The sequence below is a fragment of the Myodes glareolus genome, chromosome 20 (assembly GCF_982192425.1).
Source record: "Myodes glareolus chromosome 20, mMyoGla1.1, whole genome shotgun sequence".
In the NCBI taxonomy this organism is placed as follows: domain Eukaryota; kingdom Metazoa; phylum Chordata; class Mammalia; order Rodentia; family Cricetidae; genus Myodes; species Myodes glareolus.
This window is the reverse complement of record NC_142045.1, coordinates 50,301,717-50,328,537: the sequence shown is the minus strand read 5'-3', so window position 1 is coordinate 50,328,537 and position 26,821 is coordinate 50,301,717. Positions and strand designations below refer to the sequence as shown.

At 47.4% G+C, this 26,821-nt stretch overlaps 1 protein-coding gene and 1 long non-coding RNA gene across 3 annotated transcripts in view; one reads left to right on the top strand and one right to left on the bottom strand.

Moving 5' to 3' along the window:
* Positions 1 to 3,794: 3,794 nt before the first annotated feature.
* On the bottom strand, positions 3,795 to 7,306 carry LOC148118841 (uncharacterized). The gene is made up of 3 exons (XR_015735791.1): positions 6,924 to 7,306; positions 6,395 to 6,480; positions 3,795 to 4,012 (listed from the first exon to the last, which is right to left on the bottom strand). It is a non-coding gene; the product is annotated as an uncharacterized LOC148118841 (long non-coding RNA).
* Positions 7,307 to 7,545: 239 nt separating this feature from the next.
* Usp13 (ubiquitin specific peptidase 13) overlaps positions 7,546 to 26,821 on the top strand; it is a 117,509-nt gene continuing 98,233 nt past the window's right edge. Inside the window, exon 1 of one of the 2 annotated variants that reach the window (XM_048429900.3) lies at positions 7,546 to 7,777. In XM_048429900.3, the coding sequence (XP_048285857.1) occupies positions 7,616 to 7,777 (162 nt within the window). In that variant the 5' untranslated portion in view covers positions 7,546 to 7,615. The remainder of the gene's footprint in view (positions 7,778 to 26,821) is intronic. The other variant, XM_048429899.3, reaches the window with a different exon arrangement.

Genomic DNA, 26,821 nt, shown 5'->3' with positions numbered 1-26,821 from the left:
TCATTTCTTCCCCCCTCCTCCCTCCCTCCCTTCTGGATCTACTCCCTTTATGTCTCTCATCAGAAAAGGATCAGGCACTTAAGAGATAACCACCAAATATGACAAAATAAAATGTAATAAGATGAGGCAAAACCCATCACATCAAGTCTGGACAAGGCAACCCCACAGAAGGAACAGTCCTAAAGGCAGACACAAGAATCAGAGACACACTCATTCTTCTGCTCAGATGTCCCTTAAAAATACTGAGCTGAAAGCTATAATATATACGCAGAGGAACTAGTCCAGGCCCATGTAGACCCTGTGTCTGCTGCTTTAGTCTCGGTGAGTTCATATGAGCCTTGCTTAGTTGATCCAGAGGGCCTTGTTCTTGGTGTCCTCCATCCCCTCTGAGTCTTATGCTCTTTCTGCCTCCTCTTCCATTGGACACTCTGAGATCTGAGGGGAGAGATTTGCTGGAGATATCTCATTTAGATTTTCTCTTCACACAATGTCTGGTGTAGGTCTCTGCACCTGCTCCTATCTGCTGCCAGAGAAAGCCCCTCTGGTGATGGCTGAATAACACACTATACTGACCTATGAGTGTAGCAGAATACCATTAGGCGACTCAGATGTTCTAAATCTCTTGCAGGCAGCCCCACTGGTCTCTGCTTCTTCCAGACAGCTGGTCTGGTCTAAGAGTCTTTGCAGTTCAGCTTGTCTAAGGTAGCCTTTATTGTTTACTCTCGGAAGGGAGTGAATCTGATCAGTTTCGGGGACTTCCTAGTGCTATTTTGAGTTGTTTGACTTCTTCCCTGAAGAATTAAATGTTTCCATCTCAGAGGAAGCAGCTATGAAATACATGGGCAACAAGCTAGTGAGCAGCATTCTTCCATGGCCTCTGCTTCGGTTCCTGCCTTGGCTTCCATAGATGATGGACTGTCACTCTCTGTGGTTTCTAGCTCACTAAGTCCATTTAGTGCAGCCTGCTGGAATGTTACCTGATCTCGTTGGCTTGATCTTGTACATGTCTTGTGTAGGCAGCTACAGCTGCAGTGTGAGTGCAATGGCTCAGTCATCCCCAGAAGACAGCCTTATGAGGAACTCTTCTCCACTCCTGGCTCTTACGTTCTGCTTCCTTTTCCTTGATGTTGTTGATGGGGCCAAGCAGTCATTTATTCCGGGCAAGTTATGAGTCTGTATTCACTACCGCTTAGTGCAGAAAGAAGTTTCTCTGACTAAGGTTGAGAACTGTACTATTGATATAAATAGAAGTATTTAGAAGGCCGTTTGACAACTTGTCCATTTAGCAAAACAACATTAATAGGTTCCCTGCTGGGGCTTATGACTTCCTGAGTTCATGTGCTTTTGACTATGTTTATAAAATCAGTCATGAATACTCTCCTGAGGAGCAGGCCTCAAATTTGATTAGAGAGTGGTTGGCTACCCCAATAATACTCAAGCCACTTTTGTACCAGGGACCATATCTTGCTTGGCAGGTTGGTATTACGGCATTCAGTATTCACTGCTGGCTAAACCATTGATATCTTTTCTACTTCAGGAACCCGCATAGCATCTTCCAGCACCAAGAAAGTTAGCCAGCAAGGGCGAGGCATTTTCAGGTCTCTTTCAGCTTGATTTTTCCATGTTCTGCAGCCAAGGGTGTTGCATCTTCAGCACTAAAGTCCAACTATCTAGTTATGGTGGGCAATCAACACCATTCATATCCAGCTTTCTTTTTCATGTGGGCACTGGGTATTTGAACTCAGGTCTTCATATTTGCATAGCAAGTGCTCTTACCCACTGAGTCTTCTCCCTGGCCCCTGGATAATCTATATAAGCATCATGACTTTGTAGAATTGTCTCAAGGGGAAAACACCATAATTTTCTTTTATCAGAGCCTATTGTTTTGCAGTTAGAAAATGGTACTTATCATGAAGGTTACCGCAGGATTGGAGGTCTCACCTACACAAGTCTCATTGGAAGTGGCTCTTTTGGAATCACTGACATTACCGTCAAACCTCCAAGGTCAAGAGCTATTTCATTAATTGAAATAATTATTATATCGTTTTTACTGTGCAGATTCCCTCAATTTTCCCCTTTGGCATCAGTCACTATAACTAATTTTCATATCACCTTTGATGTAACCTCTGTTAGTTCATGGAATAACATTTGTGCAGAAGTGAATTTTACCAAAGATGCACAACGCTGGCTGCAGAGAGCATTTATTACAATGTCACTAAGATGAGTCAGTCACTTGTCAGGGCTTACTGAAGGCCCTGAATAAGACTGTTCTGGGTAGTCAACATTGCACAAATACAGAGCTCACAGATTGAGACATGGAACCTATGCTGAGGAGCAACTGTCATAATGGAGTTTCTGAGCCCCGCAGTGGTGGTGCACACCTTTAATCCCAGCACTCGGGAGGCAGAGACAGACGATCTCTGTGAGTTTGGGGCCAGCCTGGTCTATAAGTTAGTTTCAGGAAAAGCACCAAAGCTACAGAGAAACCCAGTCTCAAAAAACGGGAATAAAAAAGGAGTTTCTGATGACAGACAGCAAGGGTTCTAGTATTTGTTGGCATTTATTTTCATGTGCTCAAATGCAGGATCAAATGCAGGGCTTTGCATATGTTAAATAAACATTCTTCACCACTGAGATGCTGTAATTTAGTATTATTGTTTAATATTGTGTGCACGTTCACATGTTCTCTTACACTTTTGTGCATGCAAGATGCCTGTGAAGGAGAGAAGAAGTGTTGGGACCCTCTGTAGCTGGAGTTACAAGAGATTGTGAACTTTCTGGAACTGAACATGGGTCCCCTACAAGAACAGTGTACTTTCTAACCTGCTGAGCCCATGGCTATCATTTGTAAAGATGGATCTCTGAGAGTTGTTGAAGCTGTTAGAAAGAACTTCATGGAAAAGCAACTGCATTTGAAAGGGCTGAGATTAACTGGGTGGGGGTGGCATATGCCTTTAATCCCAGTGCTCTGGAGGCAGAGACAGGTGGATTTCTGTGAGTTTGAGGCCAGCTTGCTCTACAGAGCATGTCCCAAACCCTGTCTTGAAAAACCAGAAAAGAAGAGGAAAAGGAGGATGAGGAAGAGAGGAAGGAGGAGGAAGAAAAAGAGGAAGAGGAAGAGGAGGAGGAGGAGGAGGAGGAGGAGGAGGAGGAAGAAGAAGAAGAAGAAGAAGAAGAAGAAGAAGAAGAAGAAGAAGAAGAAGAAGAAGAAGAAGAAGAAGAAGACATGAGAGGAGAGAATGTTCAACTAAAGCTGGCGCCCCTTCATCTCTCCTTAGGGAACAGTTAATATCTTCAGAAATACGGTAGTGAGGTGGACTTTGAAGGGCAGGGGAGGGGCCCCAGAATGCTACCTGCTTAACTGAGCTCTGCTAGGATGTGGTGGGGAAATCTGGGCCGAAGCACAATGGCCTGCGACCATAGTCCTTTGATGTGGCAAAAGTGAGTCTGAAATGATGAGACATTGGATTTGTTAGAAATTAAGTGTTGATTTGTCATTGCTTCTTCAATCCGCTTGTTGATTCAGGGCTATGTGCAGAGAAATAAAGCAGGCCAGTTATGAGCTCATATCTAGGATTTAAAAAACTAAGGTTAAAGTTTGCAGTAATTGAACCAGATGTTCCTCCTATGTCTGTCTGTCTGTCTGTCTGCCTTTCTCTCTCTTTCTCACTTTCTCTCTCTTTTTCCTTCCTTCCCTCCCTCTCCCCCTTCATCCCTCCCTCTCCCCCTTCATTCCTCCCTTCCTCCCTCCCTCTATACCTCCCTCCCTCCATCCCTCCCTTCCATTTGGTTGGACTGAGTGTGTTGCACAGGCTGGTCTTGAACTCCTGGACCCAGACATCTTCTTTTCTTAGCCTCCCAAGTAGATGGGACTACATGCACATGTCACTGTCTCCAGCCTTAAAATGTCTTGATGAGGACATTTTCTTAATTCAGTAAAGTCTCTTTTGCTCAGGTTTTGTCTTCATAATGTTTTATGTTGGATAACACTTGCGATCTTGTTGGAGACAAACTGAAAGCAGAAACAAAATCTTATGACCAACTTACAAACAGAGCCACGTAAATCTGTCTTTCTAGTTTATCAAAGATGGGTTTGTTTAACTGACCTAGGTTCCTTTCTTTTTGAATTTTATTTATTTATTTATTTTGATTTTCATGTTTGGCGTTTCAAGACAGGGTTTCTCTGTGCAACAGCCTTGGCTGTCCTGGACCTTACTCTGTAGACCAGGCTGGCCTTGAACTTGAACTCACAGAGATCCTCCTGCCTCTGCCTCCCAAATGCTGGGATTAGAGGTGTGTGCCACTATGCCTGGCCCTATTTAACTGACTTTCAGTAGTATTACACAAGAATTGCATGTTAACCAAGATACAGTAAAAATATTAAGACAAAGTCCATAATGATCATTTTAAGATTTGCATGTTTGAGTAGTTGTACATAGTTTAATTATCTCTCAGTGTTTAGTTGATGTCCATTTTCCTTTGCTGTGGTTAGAGCTATCATCTGGGATGCCAGTGGCTTTTTGCTATGCACATAGGTTTGCATCAGTTTCCATATATGATATTTTCCTACACATAAATGAATATGCTTCTATGTTTGCATACTTGGCACATACTCATTAGCTCTCTGGAAGGTCATAGATAGGGACTGAAGTTGTCACAGTCCCCAGACTAGTAACTTCTGCTATGGGAAGTCTCTTTGACTTTGGTGTGTTCTGCAAATATCACTTGGTGTAGGAGGTTCTTCTGTCTGTGTGTTGCTTTCATTGGTTGAATTTAAAAAACTGCCTTGGCCTTTTGATAGGGCAGCACTTAGATAGGCGAAGTAGACAAAACTGAATGCTGGGAAGAAGGGCACAGATGGAGAGCCGCCATGGAGCTGCCAGGTCATACATGCTAAATCTTTCCAGATAAGCCACGACCTCGTGGTGACATACAGATTATTAGAAATGGGTTGACTCAAGATCTGAGAGTTAGCCAATAAGAGGCCAGAGATAATGGGCCAGGCAGTGATTTAATTAATACAATTTCTGTGTGATTATTTCGGGTATAAGCTAACTGACCGGCACGAAAAGCAAGCCCTCCCTCCATCAACAATCACTTCCTGTGATTTATTTTGTTTTGAGATGGATTCTCTTTGTTGCTCAGGCTAACCTGGAACTCACTGTGTAGCTAATGCTAGCCTTGAATTTTTGATATCTTTTGCTTCCAAGCAATTACATGTGTGCAACACTACCTACTTATTGTCCACCATTTCAATCTCTGTTGTTATAGGAAAAAGGGTTGGTGTACATTGCAGTGATACAGCAATGGCCTTCAACTTTTGTCACTGGCTATTGAACCTAAGATGTTTTTTATAATTGAATTTTAGTTAATTTTTTTATTAACATCTTTCTCTCTCCTCTCATTGAATGTAGAGAGGTCGGAACACAGCTTTATAGAGTCAATTCTCTGTTTCTACCTTCATATGGGTTCCGGGGATTGACCTCAGGTCACTAGGCTTAAACAGCATTCACCTTTATCTGCTGAGCCATATCATGAGGTCTGATTTTAGTTAGTGATGCATGTATCTAATAAGATGTTGAAACTGGGTATGGGGCAATGGCAAGTTCAAGGCCATCCTGGACAACTTAGCTAGACCTTGTCTCAATATATAGTTTTAAAAGGAGCTGGGGATGTAGCTTAGTGGCAGAGTACGTGACTAATAGCAACAGGCTCTTGGGTTCAATCCCAGGGTCACAGACAAGCAAAGGGAAACAAAACCATTAGAACCATATAGAAAAGTACAGGGTGGTAAACACATTCCATGTGACTGCAGGCTTTCTGTTCCTCTCCACCATCTCAACAACTGTATAGCCTGCATATTTTCTAAGAGATATTTGGGGACCAAAAGGTATGCACACAAGTGTGTACAGGAACGGGCAGAGCTGACGGGAAGGAGGGCTCAGCAGGACACACGTGCCTGGCTCTCCCACACTGAACTGCATTTTGTTTCCATCAGTGCTGTGACTGATGACAGCGCAGAGCGACTTCATTGTTTTCAGAGGTACTTTACAGAAACTACTTCCTATTGATGGGCCTTTTCTTTGTTCCCAGTCCTCTGTTAGAAACAGTGCTCCAACAAGTAGCCTACCCAGATTGAATTTAAATGTGGCATAAATGCCACACAGGAGATTGCTGGGAAAACAGTGTATGCATATAAAATTAACATCTGTGGCATTAAATTTCCTTCCAGAAGTTTAATGCTGATAGCACAAGCCTGAAATCCCAGCTTTGGGGGACCACATGAGGATGATGGATTAGGCTGAGGCAAGAGGATCACCAGGAGTTCAAGATCAGCTTGGGATACAAAGTGAGAGTCTGTTTCAAACAACAACAAAAATAAAAACAAAAATACCTTTCAGGTGTTTGCAATTTTCGTTCCCACCAACATGTATGACAGCATTTCTCAAACCTGGGCTAATTTGATAAATCTTTTATCATCTGCAACGATAAGAAACAAATCTCACTGATTTGATTTGTATTCAATCCATTATTGGACTTTATGTTTTGAACATTTTAAATCAAGCTTCTCTCTATAATCAATTTGTGAACAGACCCAGATCCTACTGGATAGCGAGGAAGTCAAGAGATGTATCTAATTCTTTGTTCCAAGGCAATATGGAAAAAGGAAATTCAGTGACAGCAACAACAACGTTCACGACCATCCTGTCTGGATTTGCTGATTCTGGGTATGGTGAAGTGCTATGTTCTGGTTGTATGTTAGTATGCTGAATGAAGTTAGCAAACCTCAATGAAGTAGGACTTGTGCTGTAAGAATGGAACTAAACCACACTGTAGGCTGGCTCTATTGGCACATTATTAAGACCCTCCCCCATTCATTATTTTATTTTGAAGAATCCACAAGCAAGTGCAGGATTATGTACCTTTGCGTATAGATCCTCAAATCAGGCCACCGAATGTTCAACAGGGGACCTTGAGTCATACAGGAGATACTGTAAAGCCAGAAAAAAAAAAAAGACACCTCCCCTCGCAACAACTAAGAAAACCTTGTATTATCACAAGAAAATAATATATACCTCTTCCCCTCTCTAGGCCCTGATGGATCCTAGTGTCTTTTATGGAGCTTTGCATGTTAAAAAGTGAGAGCAAGGAAGAGCACGAGAGCTAGGCAACACTCGAGTCCCACCCACCCCTTTTCGATGGAGGGGGAGGTCGCGCTGCACACCGCTTTTTGTGCGGGATTCCCCGGACCTGGTCCTGGATAACTGGAGATTGCATCCCCGAGGTGCTGACCACGGCGGGCTGGGCTCCGTGCTCGGGGACCCCCGGACCTCCCCAACTCCAATTCCTGCGTCCCCACCGGCTCGGCATCCCCCTCCCCGGCGCTGCGGCTGGCGCGCGCCCCGCCTGACGCTGCAGCTGGGCCGGCGACTCGCCATTGGATTAAAAATAGCAGCTCCCGCCCGCTCTCCCGCCCGCCCGGGCAAGGGCCGTATCTCCCCTGCTGGAGCTGAGCCCCAGGCGGAGCGGATCTCCAGCCCGCACGGCAATAGCTCCCGGGTCCCGCTCTTCCGCTGCGCTGCGCTCCTTCCCAGGCCCGCTGCGCTCCGCGGCCATGCAGCGCCGGGGCGCCCTGTTCAGCGTGCCGAGCGGCGGCAGGAAGATGGCTGCAGGGGACCTGGGCGAGCTGCTGGTGCCGCACATGCCCACGATCCGCGTGCCCAGGTCGGGAGACCGTGTCTACAAGAACGAGTGCGCCTTTTCCTACGACTCCCCGGTAAGGAAGATCCCTGGCGTGGTCGCGCAGCCGGTGGCCTAGGAAATGGGTGACGGGGCAGGGGACCAGATGAGCTGCGGGCCAGGAACCTCGATCTCTTCCTGCTGTTTCTCCTGGCCCAGGGTTTGGCTTCTCGGCACCAAGGGGAGCCCCCGTGCTGCGGCGGCCGAAGACAAAGTCCTCTGGGGCCTTTGCTCTGCTAGCCTGCGGCTGGGCAGCCAGGGCCCCGGGCCATCAGCATCCCGCCCACAACTCCAGCACCGAGGAAGGCCAGAAAGAGTTAGTTCAGGGTTCCGAGCTGCTTTCCCGGGTGACAGAGGGCGGGGACGTGGTAGGTGAGAGTCCCCTAGCCCGCGACGCGCACAACTAGCCTCTTTAGTCTCTCTTTTCCTTGCCCAGGGTTTCCCACTGCGGGACAATGCTGATGGCCTCTGAGCTCGCCTCCTCCTACTTCCCATCCTATTCCTTTCTGGCCATTGTCAGGTCCGGGTGGTCCACTAGGGCCACAGAAATAAGGAGTCTGTCGCTAGCTTATGATGGCTCCCTAAAGCCTTTCTCAAATCCTCCCTTCCAAGTGAGTCACTGGACTGACGTGAGCTATCTGAATTATTAAAAGTTCACTCCCGAATCATGACCCCGCAGGAGGAGGGGAAGTTAAAAGGCATCCTGGTCTTCCACCCGGGAGCCTGGTGGAGGTTTCCAACCTGGTGGGTTGTGAGCTTGCGTGAAGCTTGCGAAGCAGGAGCAGGGTGAAATGCCCCTCTCGGTAGTCAAAATGGGCTTCAAAGTGACTCAGCTGTCTGGTGGCTATCTGCCTTTTTGAGGACCAGGCTATTTTTATCCCTCCACTTTGGATCTCATATGTCACCCAGCAGATCTTGGGGCATCGCGAGGTGCATGGGCTGGAGGGAGAGGCAGGTTTCACAGAAGTTGTACAACATGTTATTCTTAGAATATCGTTATTGGGGGGAGGACCCCCAAATGAGTGGCAAAATCTCAGAAATTCCCCTTCCCCATTTAACCTGTGGCTTGATTTGGGGGTGGTGGTGAGCCTCATTTTGTTTGGTATACATTGGTGTCCCTGGCGTTATTATGTTTTCTAGGATTATTTCGTTTTTGTATTGTGCTATTTTAGACAATTTGGATACAAATTACAAATAATTTAACAAATTTGTTAATTGTTTATTTTCATATCTTTTAAAAAGACCCAGGTAGAGTGGAGTGAAAGGTTACATTTAATAGCATATTCTGACCACATTACTCACAGTGACGTCATTGCATCCTGTTACCTCCAACGTTCTTGGAAAGATCGTTTTCAGGTTGTGTGGACCCTGTGGGGAAGGTTGTTTTAAAAACTCCCAGAGAGTGGAGCATGGTTAGCGTCTGGCTTAAGACAGAAGGTGACCTAACTCCTCAGGACACGTAAAATGGCTTTCTCCATGGTGGACTGGTTGCTTTTCAAACTCTGCTCATAGACTTTTACTGTGGGGTAGGTGTGAGAAGTTAGCTGATTGTTGTCACTGGTTTCCGCAGATGGGAAGGAACTGGAGTTTTCTGTGTGCTAGACAGCGCTCTAGAAGTTTCTCATTGGTGTGAGCGATGATTTCATGCATGTTGCCGTGGTACCGTGGGGGAGATTGGGTCTGTTTAAGGCTATGATTCATCTTGTTTCGTTATATGTATTTCAGGGAAGATGACGAGGGCTGATAACTCGGTAATTTAGAGCAGGGTGCCTGGTACTGTGATGTCTTCCGTGTGATGCTTTAACAGTTCACTGAGAATCCATTGTGTTTTGAGCACTTGTCTTTACCAGCTCACAAATGTGATAAATACACTTATGTAGTGCCCAACATGCAGAATTTCCATTCATAAGGGTTGTAAGGCTTAGAGAGAAAGGTCAAAACCAGTTACATTGGGGTGGGAGTGAGGGAAGACATCTTCCTTTGGGATAATTTTGAAAAGGAGAGTTAAAGACAGAAGACAAAGGAGGTGGACATTCCAAGCAAGGGGCAAACCACCAACTTTTCCTTTTTGTTTGCCTGTAATGCACTGGGAATCGAAACGACTGATTTGGCCAAGTGTGATAGTTTTCTGGTTGCTGAGATAAGATCCCTGACAAGAGCAGCCGCTGAGAGGCAGGATTTACGTCGGCTCACTGTGCAGTCTGAGTCAGACGGAGAGCATGGTGGCACAGCTGGGGCCGCTCAAGGGAGCAGAAGGCTCAGGCCAACTTCAGAGGCAGATGTAATAACCCCCAGTGACCCGTGTCTCTAGGCAGACTACACCAAAGGTTCTGCCACTCCACCCCTTCACAGTGCCAACCCCTGGGGAGAGGGGAGTCACATCATAGCATCGAGTAAGATGTGACTTCAGAACCAAGAAGGAAGGGGAACGAGGGCATTGGATCCTGAAAAAGTACTTGATATCTGTCTGTCTGTCTGTCTGTCTATCCATCTATCCATCTTTTATGCTGGATTTGAACTCAGGACTTTGTACATGTCCTTACTCTATACTGATCTTGGTTTTCAGTTCTTATACATGTTAGACAAGTACTCTGCCAGTGAGCTGTATCCTAGTTTTCTTTTTAAAATTTGAAATAGGATCTCACTGAGTGACTGAGACAACTCACTTGAACTTCCTCTGAACCCCAGGCTAACTTTGAACTTAGGATTTTTCCCACCTCACCCTCCTAACTAGCTGGTATCACAGGTCCGTGCCATAAACCCTGGTTTAGAAAGCTATTTTCACACTGATATTTAAAAGAAAGTATTTAGTTGATTAATTAGTGTGTGTTTCTGTCTGGTGTCTGTGTTTTGTGTGTTTATGTGTTCATGTTTGTGTGATGCACACACATGAGCCATGACTTGTTTGTTGAGGTCAGATGACAACATGCCAGCAAAAATGGAGTCTGTTTTCTCCTTCCGTCACTTGAGTTTTGGGGATTGAATTTAGGTCCTCAGGTTTAGTGGCAAGTACCTCTGTCTGCTGAACCATTTCGCTGGCTTGTGAAAAGCTTCTTTTAGGTAACATGATTTCATGTGTGTTATGGTTTGAATATGAAATACCTCTTGTAGGTTCATATGTTAGGTTACTCCCCAGCTTAGGATATTGCTACTTTGGGAGATTCTTTAAACTTCAGGACATTAGATGTAGCAGAGGAAGAGAGTTACTGGGGATGGGTCTTTGGTTGGTGGTCTTGTCATTCGTCCCTTCCTGGCTCTCTGCTCCTGCCTGCCAGGAGGTAGGAAGCACCTCTACCTTCACCACACCTATACCACTGTGGTGTCTCTGCCCAAGTGCGTCAGGCCACATGACCATGAGCAAGGTAAATAGTGATCCCTCCCCTCCAGTGGAATACAGTAGCTCTTTTACAGAGGAGGTTGGAGGAAGACAGTGGTTACCTGTGTTGTATAATGGATGTACGAGGCCCTAGGCACAGTTATGAGAACTTGGCAGGCTGTAGTGTATTGGACAGTGTGAAACTCATCTCCTTCCTTCCTGCTAGAGGAGGGCTTCTCAGCCTGTGGGTCTTGAACCCCCCAGGCTGCACATCAGATCTCCTGCAAATCAGATATTTACATTACGATCTGTAACTGTAACAGTAGCAAAAATTCTAGTTAACGAAGTAGCAACGAAAATAACTTTTTGATCGGGGATCACAATCTTATGAGGACCTGCATTAAAGGGCTACAGCATCAGGAAGGGTGAGTGGTGGAGGATATTAACCAATGAAAGTAACACATAAACAGAAGACCCTCCTCCATCAGGTGAGGGCGGCCGCTTTAGAGTTCAGTAGAGACAGATGTTAAACACACGTTTGTCCCCCTCCCCTCTTTGACTTTGCCCAGATCTGGCGTCTGGCGCTCAGGGTGCTCAGTGCCCCTCTCCTTGACTTGGTTCATCTACGAAGTCTGTAATATCCTTCCTGGTGAAGCCAAATGTCAGCTATTGAGTTGAAAGTTTCGAGAGGTGAAGGCTGGGATCGTGTTGGCCCCCCATCTGGTCACTTCCTCCAGGGACCCAACGTGAGTCTTGAGGGGCAGCTCTTCTCCATGCGTGGACTTGGTTCTCTTCTGTTTGTAGCTCTAGTGAGGCCAGTCTGTGGCTTGTCACTCTGCAGCACGCATTTCCTTGCCCAATATTGCCTTCCCTGGTGGTCTTTGATCAAGCCTCTTTCTCTCCTGCTCCTGACTCCATCCCGCCCCTGGTGCCTATGCTGTGTCTATAGTCTGTGTTGTCTCCAGGCTCCTGCACTTAGGTGTCGTTTCTTCCATTCTGCCTTTCTTTCAGTTTATTTTATTCCTTTAATTCTTATTTTTGAATTATTTACAAGATGGGCAGTCTTGGATGGAGCAGGAGGTTCTGTTCAGGGCACGTCACTCTCCTCTGATGTGGAGCGAGCCTCTCGTCTGCCCCTTGTTGTCTACCTATCTTTTGTTGTCTTACCCATCTTTTTGTTGCTATGACAAAATTCATGACAAAGCCACTGTTTTGGCTGATGGTTGAGGGTGCAGTCCATCCTGGCCGGGAATTCATGGTGGTAGGAGTTCAAGTTCACCTTGCATCCGCAGGCGGGACACAGGGAAGGGAATGCTAGTGCTTTGTTGCTTTTCTCATTTTTATTCAGTCTAGGACCCTAGCCCATGGGATAGTGTCTCCCCACCACAATTAGCCCATCCTAGAAACCCCCTCAGTGGCATGGCCAGAGGTTTGTCTCCTGGGTGACTGTCAAGCTAACAATCAGTGTCAACCATCACACTGGCCTTTTCTTGGCTCGCTGAAAACCAGGAGGCTGAGAGAAGGCTCAGAAGAGGCAGCTCCCGCTGGAAAGCTGTCTCGGGGAAGGAAAGGGGACAGTGTCAAGGAGGAGGGACAGCCCTGGCTTCCACAGCCTGCAGCTGGCAACAAGTCCCGGGGAGGGGAAGCCTGGAATGCACTTCCAGCCTTCTACTAGACGTGCAGCAGAGGAAGAGAGTATTTATCTCTGACTCCCAGCCCCATCCCCCTGCTGGGGGAGTGTTGATCCAGGACACACCCTTACTTTCCAGCTCAGCTCAGCATTTGTTCTGGAAGGCCTCTTCCGTGCCCCAGGCTTCCAGGAGCAGCAGCCGCCAAGAAGAGCCATTCAGCGGCTCACAGGCTGCCATGTGTGCCCAGGGGACGAGAGAAGCAGAGGACTTTCCCGGAACCTCTTAGCTCCCTTTCAGGAGCAAGACTGTTTGCAAAGAACCTTCTCTCCCATTTCCCAAGTTTCTTAGATGGTGACATCATATCTGGTCACCTTATATGCCTCTCTTCCCGGGAGTCATAAAATTCTAGCGGAGAAGAACCTGATAGTCACAACTGACTGACTTAGCCAGCCAGGAGAGGTTTGGGAACACATCTTGTGAGACCCTTCATATTAGCGGTTTGGTAGGTCTCCCTTAACGTGTCTGCCATGTGTCACTGACACATCTGCTTCAGTGTCAGGTGTGGTCAATAGCAGCAGTACCTCACACGGGCTTAACCTGTGCTCCCAGGTGGCAGCACCATCATACCCCGGAACTGTTAGAAATGGGGGTTCTTGCATGCCAACCCAGATCTCCGGAAACAAACGGCACAGGAGGCTGGCGATTTGTGCTTTAGCAACAGTCTCCTAAGGATTGGGGAGATGGCCCACTCAGTGAAATACTCGTCATGTAAGTGTGCGAACCTGAGATTGGATCCCCAGACCTCATGTAAAAAGCTGGGCATGGTGGTAAGTGCTGTAATCCCAGTGCCGAGGAGACAGGAGGATCCCTGAGGCTCGCTGGCCAGCCAGTCTAGCAGACTTGTCCAGCTCCAGGCTCAATGAGAGACCTTGTCTCAAAAGATGAGGTGAGGAACAACTGAGGAAGACATCTAACATTAACTTTTAGTCTCCCTGTGCGTATGATGCACACATAGCCCCATGCACAAACACGGGAACACACATGCATACACACATGGATGTAGACCCACATACACAAACACGGGAACACATACATACACACATACATGTATACCCACATACACGAACACAGGTGCACATACATACATGCACATATACTGGCACACAAACACGTACTCACTCTGGCTTTTGTGAATTGTTCCACTGCAAACATAGCATCTCTTTCTCCAAACGCCCCACTCAGACAGTCACTAGATCTGGGGTAGCCTCCTCTCTCCCTTACATGCTAATGCTCAAGCATCGACTCTTGCTGGGCCCTTTTAAAAGCTTCTTAACCAATGACTTTCTCTCCAGTCTCACACTCTGTCCTCAGTAACCTTTCTAGACTGCCTGTTTGATAGTATTTCCTGCCCAGAACCCCCCAGTGCTGCTGTTCAGATGAAGGCATTTCAGCTTCTCTGTTGTAGAATATTATTTTAAGATGTGTTACTTTTGTTTATGCTATGAAACATTTGTCTAATAATTAAAGGATATGTTGCATTCTTTTATGTTGCATTTGTTTAGCTCTGTGAAGTTGTGTTACTTTGCCTGTCTAAAACACCTGATTGGTCTAATAAAGAGCTGGACAGCCAATAGCCAGGCAGGAGAAAGAATAGGCGGGGCTGCCAAGTAGAGAGAATAAATAGAAGGAAAAATCTGGAGAGAGAGAGAGAGAGAGAGAGAGAGAGAGAGAGAGAGAGAGAGAGCAAAAAGCAAGAGAAGAAGGAGGAGGACTCCAATTGCAGTCACCCAGCTACACAGCCAGCTACGGAGTAAGAGGTAAAGAAAGGTATACAGAATAGAGAAAGGTAAAAGGCCAGAAGTAAAAGGTAGACAGGATAATTTGAAAAAAGCTGGCAAGAAACAAGCCAAGCTAAAGCTGGGTGTTCTTAGAAAAAAGAATAAACCTCTGTGTGATTTATTTGGGAGCTGGGTGGCAGCCCCCCCCAAAAGAGACAGAAGAGTAATAAAAACCCCAACTACACCCTCACTTTTCCTTGCTGACCCACCTGTCTAGTGCTTAGCTCCCGACGCCTGTCCAGTCTTAGGAGCTCCACACCTTACCCGTCTACCCGGCTCTTGTCTCTTTACCTTCTCTGACACTCTCCCCAGGGTGGCTGCAGCCATGCCTTCGAGCTGGCTCAGCTGTTGACTGCGAGAAACCCTGCCCGCCCGCTCAGTTAGGTAGGCTCTACTCTGTCTTTCTCCTCTGCTTTCATTTTTTTTTTGTCACTGTGGGATGCAGATTGTTCAAAAAGGAAAAGAACAGAAAAGTGAAAATTACACTGTGTGTTACTAAGCCGGAACCTTTTCTGATGGCTTGTCTCTTTAAAACCCTGCACTTATATTTTGGAATAAAAATATGAATCCAAATATTCAGTGTGGTATTTTAATTTCGCTATATTATTGTTGAAGTCCTAAATTTGATGCTTGAGATGCCAAGGAATAGTGTTTTGGGTGTTTTGTGCACTGTGTAGGTGCCCCAGGGGCTTTGTAGAATGGGCCCCATGACATCCCCCAGAGAGGACGAGGGGCCTGATCTCTGTGGATGCCACCAGGACTGTGCTGTCATCTGTGTTTAGAACGGTGAGATTGGCCCGAGACCCCTTGTCTGTGTGCACAGTGACTGCCTGGATGAGAGCTGAGACATCAGGACAGTAACAGTGACACAGATATGATGGATTTGTGCCTTCCCAGTGCCTGGGTGCAGGAGACTGTGTGTTTCCAGTGATGAGAAGCGGAAACTTGGGGTTCAGCAGATCATAGAGTGCTTGCTCAGTATGTACGCAGCTCTTGTCTGTCCCCAGAAATGCATGATACCAGGGTAATAGTGTAAGCCTGTCATCCTAGCCTGAGAGAGATGGAGTCAAGAGGATCAGGAGTTCAAGATCATCCTCCAGTAGCTAGTGAGTTCAAGGTCAGCCTGGACTACATGAAACCTCACCCCCACCCCCATTTTGTTTTATGTCACCGAGTCAGTGTCACATCTTATGTAGACCCCCACCATTCGGCCTGCACTGGGGAAGGTGACGGAGGAGACAGAGGCCTATGGGCTGGAGGAAGGTGACAGATCTCTGTGCCTTCTACTTGAATGTGTCCCTTATGGAACCAACAGCATTGGGGACTTTTCTGCACATCCTCTTGTGTCCTAGGGGTATAATAACTGGCAGAAGGGAGATCGTTACTGTTGCTACCCTGTTTCACAGGTAAAGAAACAGTCAGAGAGGTTAGGTGACTTCAAGAGCTCATTCAGAGTCTGGTGTGTAACAGGTGTGATGTAAGCTCTGATGTGTTACGTGACTGGACCCCTCCTGAATGGGGATGGGATCCTCATGAAGGCATGAGGCCTTTCACGTGTTTGAGTCAGTAAATTGTCTTCAGGAAGAGCAGGTCAGTGGGGAGATTGGGCAGCAGGGCTGATCACTATTCCAGGGACTAGAGAGGATAATAGTCTTGACCAGATTAGGTCTGGTGGAGATCTGACAAATACCTGTGATCCCAGCATGTGGGAGGGAGAGGCAGGAGGACCAAGAGTTCAAGGCTAGCCTTGGTTACACAGGCAAGTTTAAGGATAGCCTGGGCTATGTAAGACCCTGTCTCCAAACAAAATTAGTTCAGATGGACAGGTTTCTTAGGAGCGAGGGAGTAGAGAGAGGTTGGAGGCCAGGTGGCTGCTCCAACCATTCTAGAAGAGGAATGGAGACTAGGGGCAGTGTGGGTAGTTGGAAACCTGGAGCAAAGGGTCCCATTAGAAAGTTGCTTTTGTCCTGGAGGATCCCCGTTCATCAGGACAATGGCTACAGAGATGGAACTTGGGGGAGGGAGACAGGTAATAAGCCAGTGGAGAGTTTAGTGACTGAGTCCACAGAGCCAGTAGGAGAGGACTCCTGGCCAGTGTCCTGGGAATGGAGTGTGTCAGGGGCCATGAGGAAGGTGAGACAGGATATACAAGTGTACTGGGCCTTTGTCCTGGCTGGGAAGTTAGGGACAGGAGGGACTCCAAGGCCAGGGATCTGGGAATGTGGTGGTCTGAGAACTCTGGATTTGTGAGGGGCTGAGAGTGTCTTCCGTGTCCCTGGAGGCCATCTCTGTGTACCTGGGAGTCACCTCTGTGTCCCCGGGAGCCTCCTCTATGTGCCTGGGCGCCATCTCTGTGTCCCTGGGAGCCACCTCTGTATCCCTGGGAGCCATCTCTGGAATCTTATCACCCACTTTGGAGGAAGCAGTGCCTGCTATATCCTTCCTGCCTTTCCTCTGACTGATTCCAGTTCAGGTGCCCTCAGGCAGGAGCCTGGGTAGTATTTCCTCCAGACACATGAGCAGGCTATCACAAGCTGTTCTGGGCAGAATACATGTGACTTCACACCACCGTGGAGTAGATTTGTAGTGTGTACTTGTGTATGCGATTAGCTAGGAAGGAGAAATGCCTTAAAAGACACTTGTAGGTGACGGCAATCGTGCAGACTTTCTCCTAGGGAAGTCAGATGTTGGTCTGTGCCTTGGCTAATTCTTTGGGTGTGACTGTGGAGGAGCGGAGACCAGGACATGGACATCCCTGTTCCCAGCAGTTCTGCTGGCGTGAGGGAGGGGGGTCAGAACACTGGATGGCCAGGAGGAAAGAGAAGGTATGAACAGGAATATGGGGTTGGGAGTATAAAAAGCAGGATGAAGCTAATTCTTGAATTATATTTTGGGGACAAAACTGAATAGGGTAGGGCTGAAGAGTTCATGGGCATGGCCACTTGGGGTTCACTGTATGGGATAACGGGTCTCCAGCCTGAGACTTCGTGAGTGCGAATTCTCTCTCCAGGGCCCCCATTTGGTTTCTGGACATAGCAGATGAGGGCGGTGTGAGAGAGAGAGAGATGAGGATTCCCAACCCTTCGGGAGATTCAGCAGCGTCTTCCAGCCCAGTCCTCGGGGTCACGAAAACTGTTCTGAGTCGGATGAGTTCAGCTAGAAACAGCCTCTTTACAGGGAGTCAGCCGCCCTTTGACATCTGACATCAGCACGCCTCTCCTCCCTCTACAGGGAAGCCTGGCCCATCACTCGAGCTGGGTGGCTGGCCCTGCCTCTTCTGCCTCGAATGCAGCAGCCTGGAAGGAAAAGCTGCTCTTTTTCTTGCAAGCCCTGGCAGCAACTGCGGTGCTTGCCGACAGCCGCCCACCCGACTCCTGCCAATGAAATGACATCTGCTTCTCAGAAATACTAGTCAGCCTTGTGGGGCAGGCTGGGCCCGGTTCAGTCTAGCCCCTACTCCTTAATAGCCATGCGACCTTAGCAGGGGCTTCATTTCTGTATGTCTCGGGGAGGTTAGGGGTCCCCAGCCTAGGACATGTGTGATCCTGCTGCCTGTCAAACATGCCTCTCTGTCGTTCTGTGTAGTGCCTGCCTTAGTCAAGTGTTCTGGTGCTGTGAAGAGACACCATGGCCATGGCAAGTCTTAGAAAAGAAAACATTTAATTGGAACTTGCTTACATTTCAGAGGGTTAGTCCATTATTGCCATGATGGGCACACAGGCAGATATGGTGCTGGAGAAGTTGAGAGTTCTGCATCCCGCTCCACAGGCATCTGGAAGAGAGAGACACGGGACCTGGTATGGGGTTTTGAAACCTCAGAGTCTACTGCTGTTGACATACCTGCCCCCAAAAGGCCACACTCACTCCTACAAGGCCACACCTCTTTATCCTGTCAAATAGTGCCACTCCCTAAACCTTCCAATGTACGAGCCTACGGGGCCTCTCTTATTCAAACCACCATAGTGTCCATGATCTTTGGTCTGTGTTTTTTTTTTTTTTTTTTTTTTTTTTTTGTGTGTGTGTGTGTGTGTGTGTGTGTGTGTGTGTCCCCTCTGAAAGTGACGCTGTTCTCATAAGAGCTTTTCTTGGGGTTGACCAGCATTCTTAGCCCGTGAGTTGCAACTTTTGCGGCAGTTGAACAATCCTTTCACAGGGGTTGTCTAAGTCCATCTGCATATCAGATATTTACATTACAGTTCATAACAGTAGCAAAATTACACCTATGAAGTAGCAATGAAAATAATTTTGTGATTGTGGAAAGGGTCACCACAACAAGAGGAACTGTATTAAGAGGTCATAGCATTAGGAAGATTGAGAACCACTGGGCTTGACAAATAGGCATTGTGTTCTCGGTGATCCTGTGAGATGTTGGGCTCACTGTGAGAATTATGGACCTCAGGATTTGCTGACTTTCTGAGAGGATCCCCATGTAATACTGCTCACACTTGTGTCATCTTAGCAAGACAGGCTTTTTTGGGCTTGCCTGGGAACCCACTCCTCACATTCACAGAGTCTAATCAGGGTAGGGAGTTGCATCCTGAACCCATCTCATTTAAAGAATAAAATTAGGGTCTTGAGAGATGGTTCAGTTGGTGAAAATGCTGGCCTCAAAGGAATGAGACCTGAGTCTGTGCCTCCCAGTCCATGTTAAAGCAAAGCTGGGCATGGGGCTATAGAGAACTCAGTGGGTGAAGTCCTCAAGTCTAGGTACTGAGTTTGGATCCCAGCACCCGCGTTAAGGTGGGGTGAGGCTGTGCAGTGCAGAGAGGACGGAGAGAGGTGGGTCCCTGGGGCTCACTAGCTAGCCAGCCTGACCTACCTGGTAAGTTCCAGGACAGTGAGACTGCCTCAAAAGAAAAAGGCAGAGGGTGCCTGAGAGCTGACCTCTGGTGTCCACAGGCATGTATACACATGCAAATGTGCTCATACAAATATGAACATATACCAAGAGTAATAAAATTAACTAAGATGTTAGTGAAAATGAGATCGTGAAATCTGCAGGTAAATTGATGGGGCTGGAGTCAACCATTCTAAGTGAGGTAACCCATACCCAGAAAGACAAATGTTACATGTCTTTTCTCATGTCTGGATGTTAACTTTGAATTTTCAGATATGTGCGTTTCATTTGGAATACCCATAGAAGTCAGGAATTTAGTAAGGGGCTTTGGGGGTGAGGTGATTTCAAGGGCAGGGGAAGATAGACTGGAGTAGTATTATAAAGGCTTAAGACTGAGTAAAGGAACGGGAAAGCTTGCGGTGGGGTAGGGGCTGCAAGGTCAGGGTGGAGGAAGGAATCTGGAGAGGGACAGCTAATGCAAAAGCCATTTTGAAAAAGCCACAAGGAAGCCTTCTAAGAGGGGGGAAGACAACAACCCAACTAGATATTACATGCTAGCAAATAAAAACCTCAGTTCCAGGAGTAGGTTATCTCCTTTTGATCTTTTGGCTGATGTTGCATAAACACCAAGCAGTATAGGCTATTGCCAGTGCTCTTGGTTGCTCTCCTGAACTGATGGGCACTATTGCTTAAGACACTATGTACTTGGGTAGCACAAATGGAGACACCAAGGTGGTACTCACCTAGTAGCTTCATCCCTACTGGGTAGCTTTCATAGTACTAGAAGGTGTTATGCATGCGACCAGAAACGTAACCAACCATTAACTTTATCCAGTTTTGAGCCCTGTAAGTTATAATAATGATGGCCTTGTCAAGCTATGTTCACGGGTGCAACAGTGGTACCAGTGTTATGGGAGTAACTGGGTACTTTCTGATTGGTTCTAAGGTGCACCATGAGATGGGATCCATACTGCACAGTGTGAACGTGACCAAGAACTGTGGCTAGATAGGTCCAGGGGAGACGCTAAATGGACACAGTATTAAAATGCATTCTAAGGACTTACTGCTATATCCATAGATTCGTCCCTCTCTCAGCCCTCGGCCAAGGTCCTCCTTTTAGATCTCAGTGAACACAGAAACCCTCAACTGCCCCCCTTGCAGGGAATAAGGCACTGGAGTCCTCAGCTCTATGGGACATACACATCACACCCCTCCCATCAAGGCTCAAGGATCTGCATGGCGGAGCACTGGATAACTTCAGTGGAACGGTGTCTTCTGCGTACAGCAGGGCAGCTGCACATATGACCGCACGGCAGGGCAGCTGCACGTATGACCGCACGGCAGGGCAGCTGCACGTATGACCGCACGGCAGGGCAGCTGCGCGTATGACTGCATGGCAGGGCAGCTGCGCGTATGACCGCACGGCAGGGCAGCTGCACGTATGACCGCACAGCAGTTGGCACAGGATGCACAAAGCCCGCAAAAACTCAAGCCAGACAAAACCCTATTGTGGTGCCGGGGAGGAGACGGGCAGAGTCTTTTCACGGACTGAGGAGCTATTGGTGTTCGATAGCTGTCAGGAGAGGAGGAGTCATCGTTCCTTAACACCACGATACCTGGTAGGATGGCCACAGTCTAGGGCAGGCCCCTCTCAGGATTAACTGGGTGGGATGGGAATGAAGAAGAAAATTCTGAGTCTGGTGGGTAGGGAGGTGAGGGCGGGTGGACATGGTCAAAATACGATGTATGACTTCTCAAAGAATTAATAAAATATTATTAATATTAATAAACTTAAGCTAAGACACGAATAGCAAAGGGTTTCATTGTGGATGAGGCGGTTTCCCAGTGTCCTTTTTAAACCTGTGAATTACATGTATGGATTTGCTTTAACACTGGTGACAGTGCTGAGCGCCCTGTCTTCAGTCAACTGTGGCTGTTGTCACTCACCATCCGGTGAGCATCCCATTGGCTCTCTTCTGTGTCCTGTGCCATCACCCCCGCCCAGCTGCCATCACCCCGGCCCAGCTGCCATCACCCCCACCCCGCTGCCATCACCCCCACCCCAGCTGCCATCACCCCGGCCCAGCTGCCATCACCCCGGCCCAGCTGCCATCACCCCCATCCCAACTGCCATCACCCCCACCCCAGCTGCCATCACCCCCACCCCAGCTGCCATCACCCCAGCCCAGCTGCCATCACCCCGGCCCAGCTGCCATCACCCCCACCCAACTGCCATCACCCCTACCCTGGCTGCCATCACCCTCCGCCCCGGCTGCTGGTGGCAACAGCATCCTCCTTGCTCAGGACACCTAGAGTGGGACCTCAGTTTTATACTTGAGAAAAAGTGTCTGACAGCTCAGTGGACCAGTAAGCAACTGACACCGAAACCAAATTGCTAGGCTGGGGAGATGGCAGGGTGACCTTCAAAATGTGGTGGGATGCAGGCTCTTCCCATCTAATGGCTCCAGTGGCCTTTATTCCCACTAGCGGGGGAAGACAGCTCTTCTCTTGTGAGTGGGGCTTCCAGAGCTGGTGTCTGCAGTCCTCTCCTCCTCCTCTGTCCCTTCTGGCCTCATTGCTCCTCCAGAACCCTGGCTTTCTTTGGCTCTGCTTTCTTCTTCTTTGTTTGTTTCTGAGACAGGATCTTGAACTCCTGTGTAGCTGGGGATGATCTTGCTGCCTCCACCTCCCAGTTCCAGGATCGCTGGCAGCCAACTGAGCTACATCCCTTTGTCTCCTTTATTCCTTGACCATCAGAGCTAGTCTTGCTGCGCATCTGCTTAGGCTGCCCGTCCATCTTTGCTTGCCTGGTCTCTTATCATTATGTGTATGCACACGGGAATGCAGGTGCCCATAGACACCAAAAGAAAGCGTTTGATCCCCTGTGAGTCAGCCAGTGTAGGTTCTGGGGACCAAATGGAGGTCCTCTGCAAGAACAGAGGTACTCTCAACTGCTGAGCCATTTCCCAACCCCAGTTCCTTCCTTCCTTCCTTCCTTCCTTCCTTCCTTCCTTCCTTCCTTCCTTCCTTCCTTCCCTCCTTCCCTCCCTCTCTCCCTTCTCTCTCCCTTTCTCCCTCCCTCCTTCCCTCCCTCCCTCCCTCCCTTCCTTCTTTTCTTCTTTCCTTTTTTTTTTTTTTAAATTTTGAGGCAAGGATTTTCTGTGTGTTTCCCCCTGAATGTCCTGGAACACACTTTGTAGACCAGTCTGGACTTGAACTCAAAGATCTGCCTGTTTCTGTCTCCCGAGTGCTGGTATTAAAGGCATGTACCACCACTGTCCAACCCTAATTTCTGTCTGTTTTAAATTAAGAAACAAATCTAAGTTCCTGAGTAACAAGCAGAAAATGCCAAGAGGGCTAAGGATCTAGCACCCTGAAAGACCCGAGTTTGAACCCCAGAACTCGTGTACAAAAGCCAAGTGTGCTATCATGTACTTATCCCAGCACTAGGTAAACAAAGACAAGTGGATTCCTGGAGCTTGATAGCCAGCCAGCCTAGCTGATGAGTTCAGCCCATGAGAGATCCTTTCTCAATAAAACAAGGAAGACTGTGCTTGAAGATGACACCTAAGGTTGACCTCTGGCCTTCACATGCATATGTATACACATGCATAAGCACCCCACCTATGCACTTGCACATGTGTATAGACATGCACAGGCACCCCACCCTTGCGCTTGCCCATGTGTACACACATGCACAGGCACCCCATTTGTACACTTGCCCATGTGTACACACATGCACAGGCACCCCACCCGTGCACTTGCCCATGTGTACATACATGCACAAGCACCCCACCTGTGCACTTACCCATGTGTACATACGTGCACAAGCACCCCACCTGTGCACTTACCCATGTGTACATACATGCATAGGTACCCCACCTGTGCACTTGCACATCTGTATATAGCACAGGCACCCCAGCCCGTGCACTTGCTCCTATGTACATACATGCACAGGCACCCCACCTGTGCACTTGCACATCTGTATACAGCACAGGCACCCCACCTGTGCATTTGCACATGTGTATAAACATGCACAGTGCACAGGCATCCCATCCATATACTAGCACATGTGTACATACATGCATTGAGTCCACTCAGACAAAATAATATGAAGAAAATGATCCTACAATGTCCCTCCATCACATGAAGAAAATGTCACATATTAGAGGATGTATGTTGTGTATGTTATATTGTTTTACACACACACACACACACACACACACACACACACACACTCAGTTTTGTTTTTAACTTTGTCTTGGAGGTAGGGTCTTCCTGTGTTTCCAGGCAAACTTCAGCCTTCTGAGTTCTGGAATTACAGGTGTGTGCCACCATGTTTGCTGGTTCCGTTTTCTTTGCAGGGAAATCACCACATGCGTGTTCCTTCAGTATGTGCTCTCAAGTCTGCTTTAATGGCTGCCGTTTGAAGGATGGGTCATGAATGTTACTTCATCTCATGATTCCAGCAGCTAATTCTATTTATTTTTTCCTCGACTTTTATTTTGAAGTCAGTGTTCTAGAGGATAGTGTGCCCTTGTCCCTTTTGTCTTCCTACTATAATAGCATGTGGGTCAGTCCCCATCCTGGCTGCCTGTGCAATGCTCATTATGGTAGTGACCTCTTGTTTTCCACAGGAGATGCTGGAAGTGTCCCCAGCTTCCTGAGCTGTCACCTCTCACGGGCACCTTCTGCTTTTCTGCCTGCCAGGGAGGCTGGTCTCCAAGAGAACGCCCTCATAGACAGAGTTCTCCGAGCACCTGGTGATTGACAGTGTGGAACATTTTTATTTGTGATGACTGTTGACTCATTCACACGTGTCTTGGAGACATGTGACCTTGACCTCTGTTGGGGAATCTTCTGTTATTGTTTTAAATGGCAGACAATGTAGAAGAAGTCACTTTGTCCTTGATGGTGCTTACGAATGGCATGTAGGGTAGGTAATATGTCATAAGTGATGAATAAATGGCCATGGAAAGGTCATACACACACTGAAAAGCATTGTGTAAACTTTTGACACCGCTATGTGGGAGAAGTTATGATGTAATTCATCACAGAGCTCTGAACAGTCTTTTTTTGGTCTGCAACCATGTGTGTGTGTGTGTGTGTGTGTGTGTGTGTGTGTGTGTGAGAGAGAGAGAGCGAGAGAGAGAGAGAGAGAGAGAGAGAGAGAGAGAACAGTTGGAAGGTAAATTATTTCCACCCTAGGTTACTGTTGTTTGTCTCATAAAATTTAAATGGCATCAGTGGGAAAGGGAAGGGGGACAGTCACCCATCCAGAAGACAGAGCGGCCCTCTGACTGTGGAGCCCTCTCACAGGCCTGAAATAGCCTTTCCTTCTGGAGCTTGTGAGAATGTGAAGAGTTAATATTTCATGTTTGAAACATTTAATACCAAAATGCTTAGTGCGGCAGTGCACACCTGGAATCCCAGAGTATGAGGAAGAAGAACATGTAGCTGAGTTACCTGATTGGTTTAGGGACAACTTGGTTAGACAGTGAGACTTTGTTGCTAATGACAAACCTCATCTCCCCGGAAAGCCAGACAACTGGCTATGCCGTGTTCTGTTGGCATCCCTGGGAGGAAGGAAACGAGGAGCAGTAGATCTGGGGGAGCGGGGAGGTCGGGTGGGGGAGAAGACAGGATGGAGGAAGGGGAAACTGCGGTTGGGATGCAATGTTTGAGAGAAAAATAAAAAAATTAAAGAAGCCTCTTATTGAGTTGAACCTCAGTGTTGATGCCTTGTGATTTTGGCAGCTTGGCTTCTGTGGGGATGCAGATTTTATTCATGATACTTTACATCTTTCTGCCTACTGCATGATCTCTGCATTTCCTGCAATGTATTTTAGGAACATACCTTTATTATGTGTGTGTGTGCGTGTGCATGTGTGCGCGTGACACAGTTCATGTGTGGAGGTTGTAGGACGACCTCCGGTGTCTGTTCTCACTTTCCACCTTACTTGAGGCAGGCTCTCTCTTTCGATGTTCACTGCTGCTTATGTCAGAGGTGTGGCCTGAGAGCATCCCTGGCTCCTCCTGCCTTTGCCTTCCATCTTCCTGGAGATGCCCTGGGATTGCAGGTGGATGCTACCGCCCCAGTTCTCACGTGGGTAATGGGGATTTGAATTCAGGCCCTCGTGCTTTCTTGGGAAGTGCTTTACCCGCTGGGTCAGCCCCCAGTTCTGTCCTTGCTTTTGAAAATGTTTCTGTGTTCTGCTCTTGCATTCTTCCATGTGCAGCTTGTTCACCAGATGTAGTTGGCTGGGGGTGGAGGCAGATGCTTCTCCAGGTTTCCTTGGTGGTAGCTTTAGAAGAGAGGGGCTAGCTGATGAAGAGAAGAGGTTGCGAGCTAGGCGCTCTCATCAGCTTGTCTCTGGACCTGTGTACTTTGCTACACGTGAATGGAGGAACTTCATCAGCCTCAGTGTGTCATGAACTTTGAGAGAAGCTGTTCGGAGCGCATGTTATTGAGGGCTGACTCTGACAAATGGTCTGGCTGGATCTATTATGTAGTTTTTGAGATGGTGTCCTAGGGTTTCTGTTGTTGTGATAAAAACACTGTGACCAAAAGTGTGTGGAGGAGGACAGGGTTTTTCATCTTACACTTCCACACCTAGGCCATCACCGAGAAGTCAGGAAAGAAATGCAAGGCAGGCACCTGGAGGCAGGAACTGAAGCAGAGGCCTTGGAAGAGTGCTGCTTACTGACTTGGTCCTCAGGACCTGCCCAGCCCGCCTTCTCACACAAGTCAGGACCAAATGCACAGGGATGGCATTACCCACAATGGGCTGGGCCCTTCTAAGTCAGTCATTAATTAAGAAAATGCCCCAAAGGCTTGCCTACAGGCAATTTGGATGGAGGTATTTTCCTCAATTAAAGTTCCTCTTTCCCAGATTACTCTAGCTTGTGCCAAATTTGACAAAAGAAAACCAACCAGGAAATTATTAACACCTTGTCAATTTGACACACAGACACATTGCTGTTAAACCATAAGTTTTTCTTTCTTATTCCCAAAACATCATCAGTATGACAATATAAAACACTCCAAGTTTTAAGTCTAACAGTCTTTAAAATTTTTAATGCTTAAAAGTCTAAAGTCTTTTAAAAACATTCAAGGTCTTTCTAAAAAATCCAGTTTCTACAAGTCTAAAAGTCTCTCCTCTCTAAAATTACCAAATTTCTCTAAAATATCCAAGGTCTCATAATTGTGGATTTTTGTAAAATCAAAATAAATATTTTCTTATCCCAAGATGGGATAAACAGAGCACAGTCATGAACCAAAGCCATCAAACCAAAGTCTGCCAGTGTGAAGCTCAGTGTCTGACATCTGGGACTCATGATCTTCTGGACTCCAGAGTAGCTGCAGGTCTCGGGCTCTGCCATCTACAGCACACATAGCGTGTCTCACAGTTTCAGGCAGGCTCCACTCCACAGCCGCTGCTGTTCTTAGTGGTCCTCT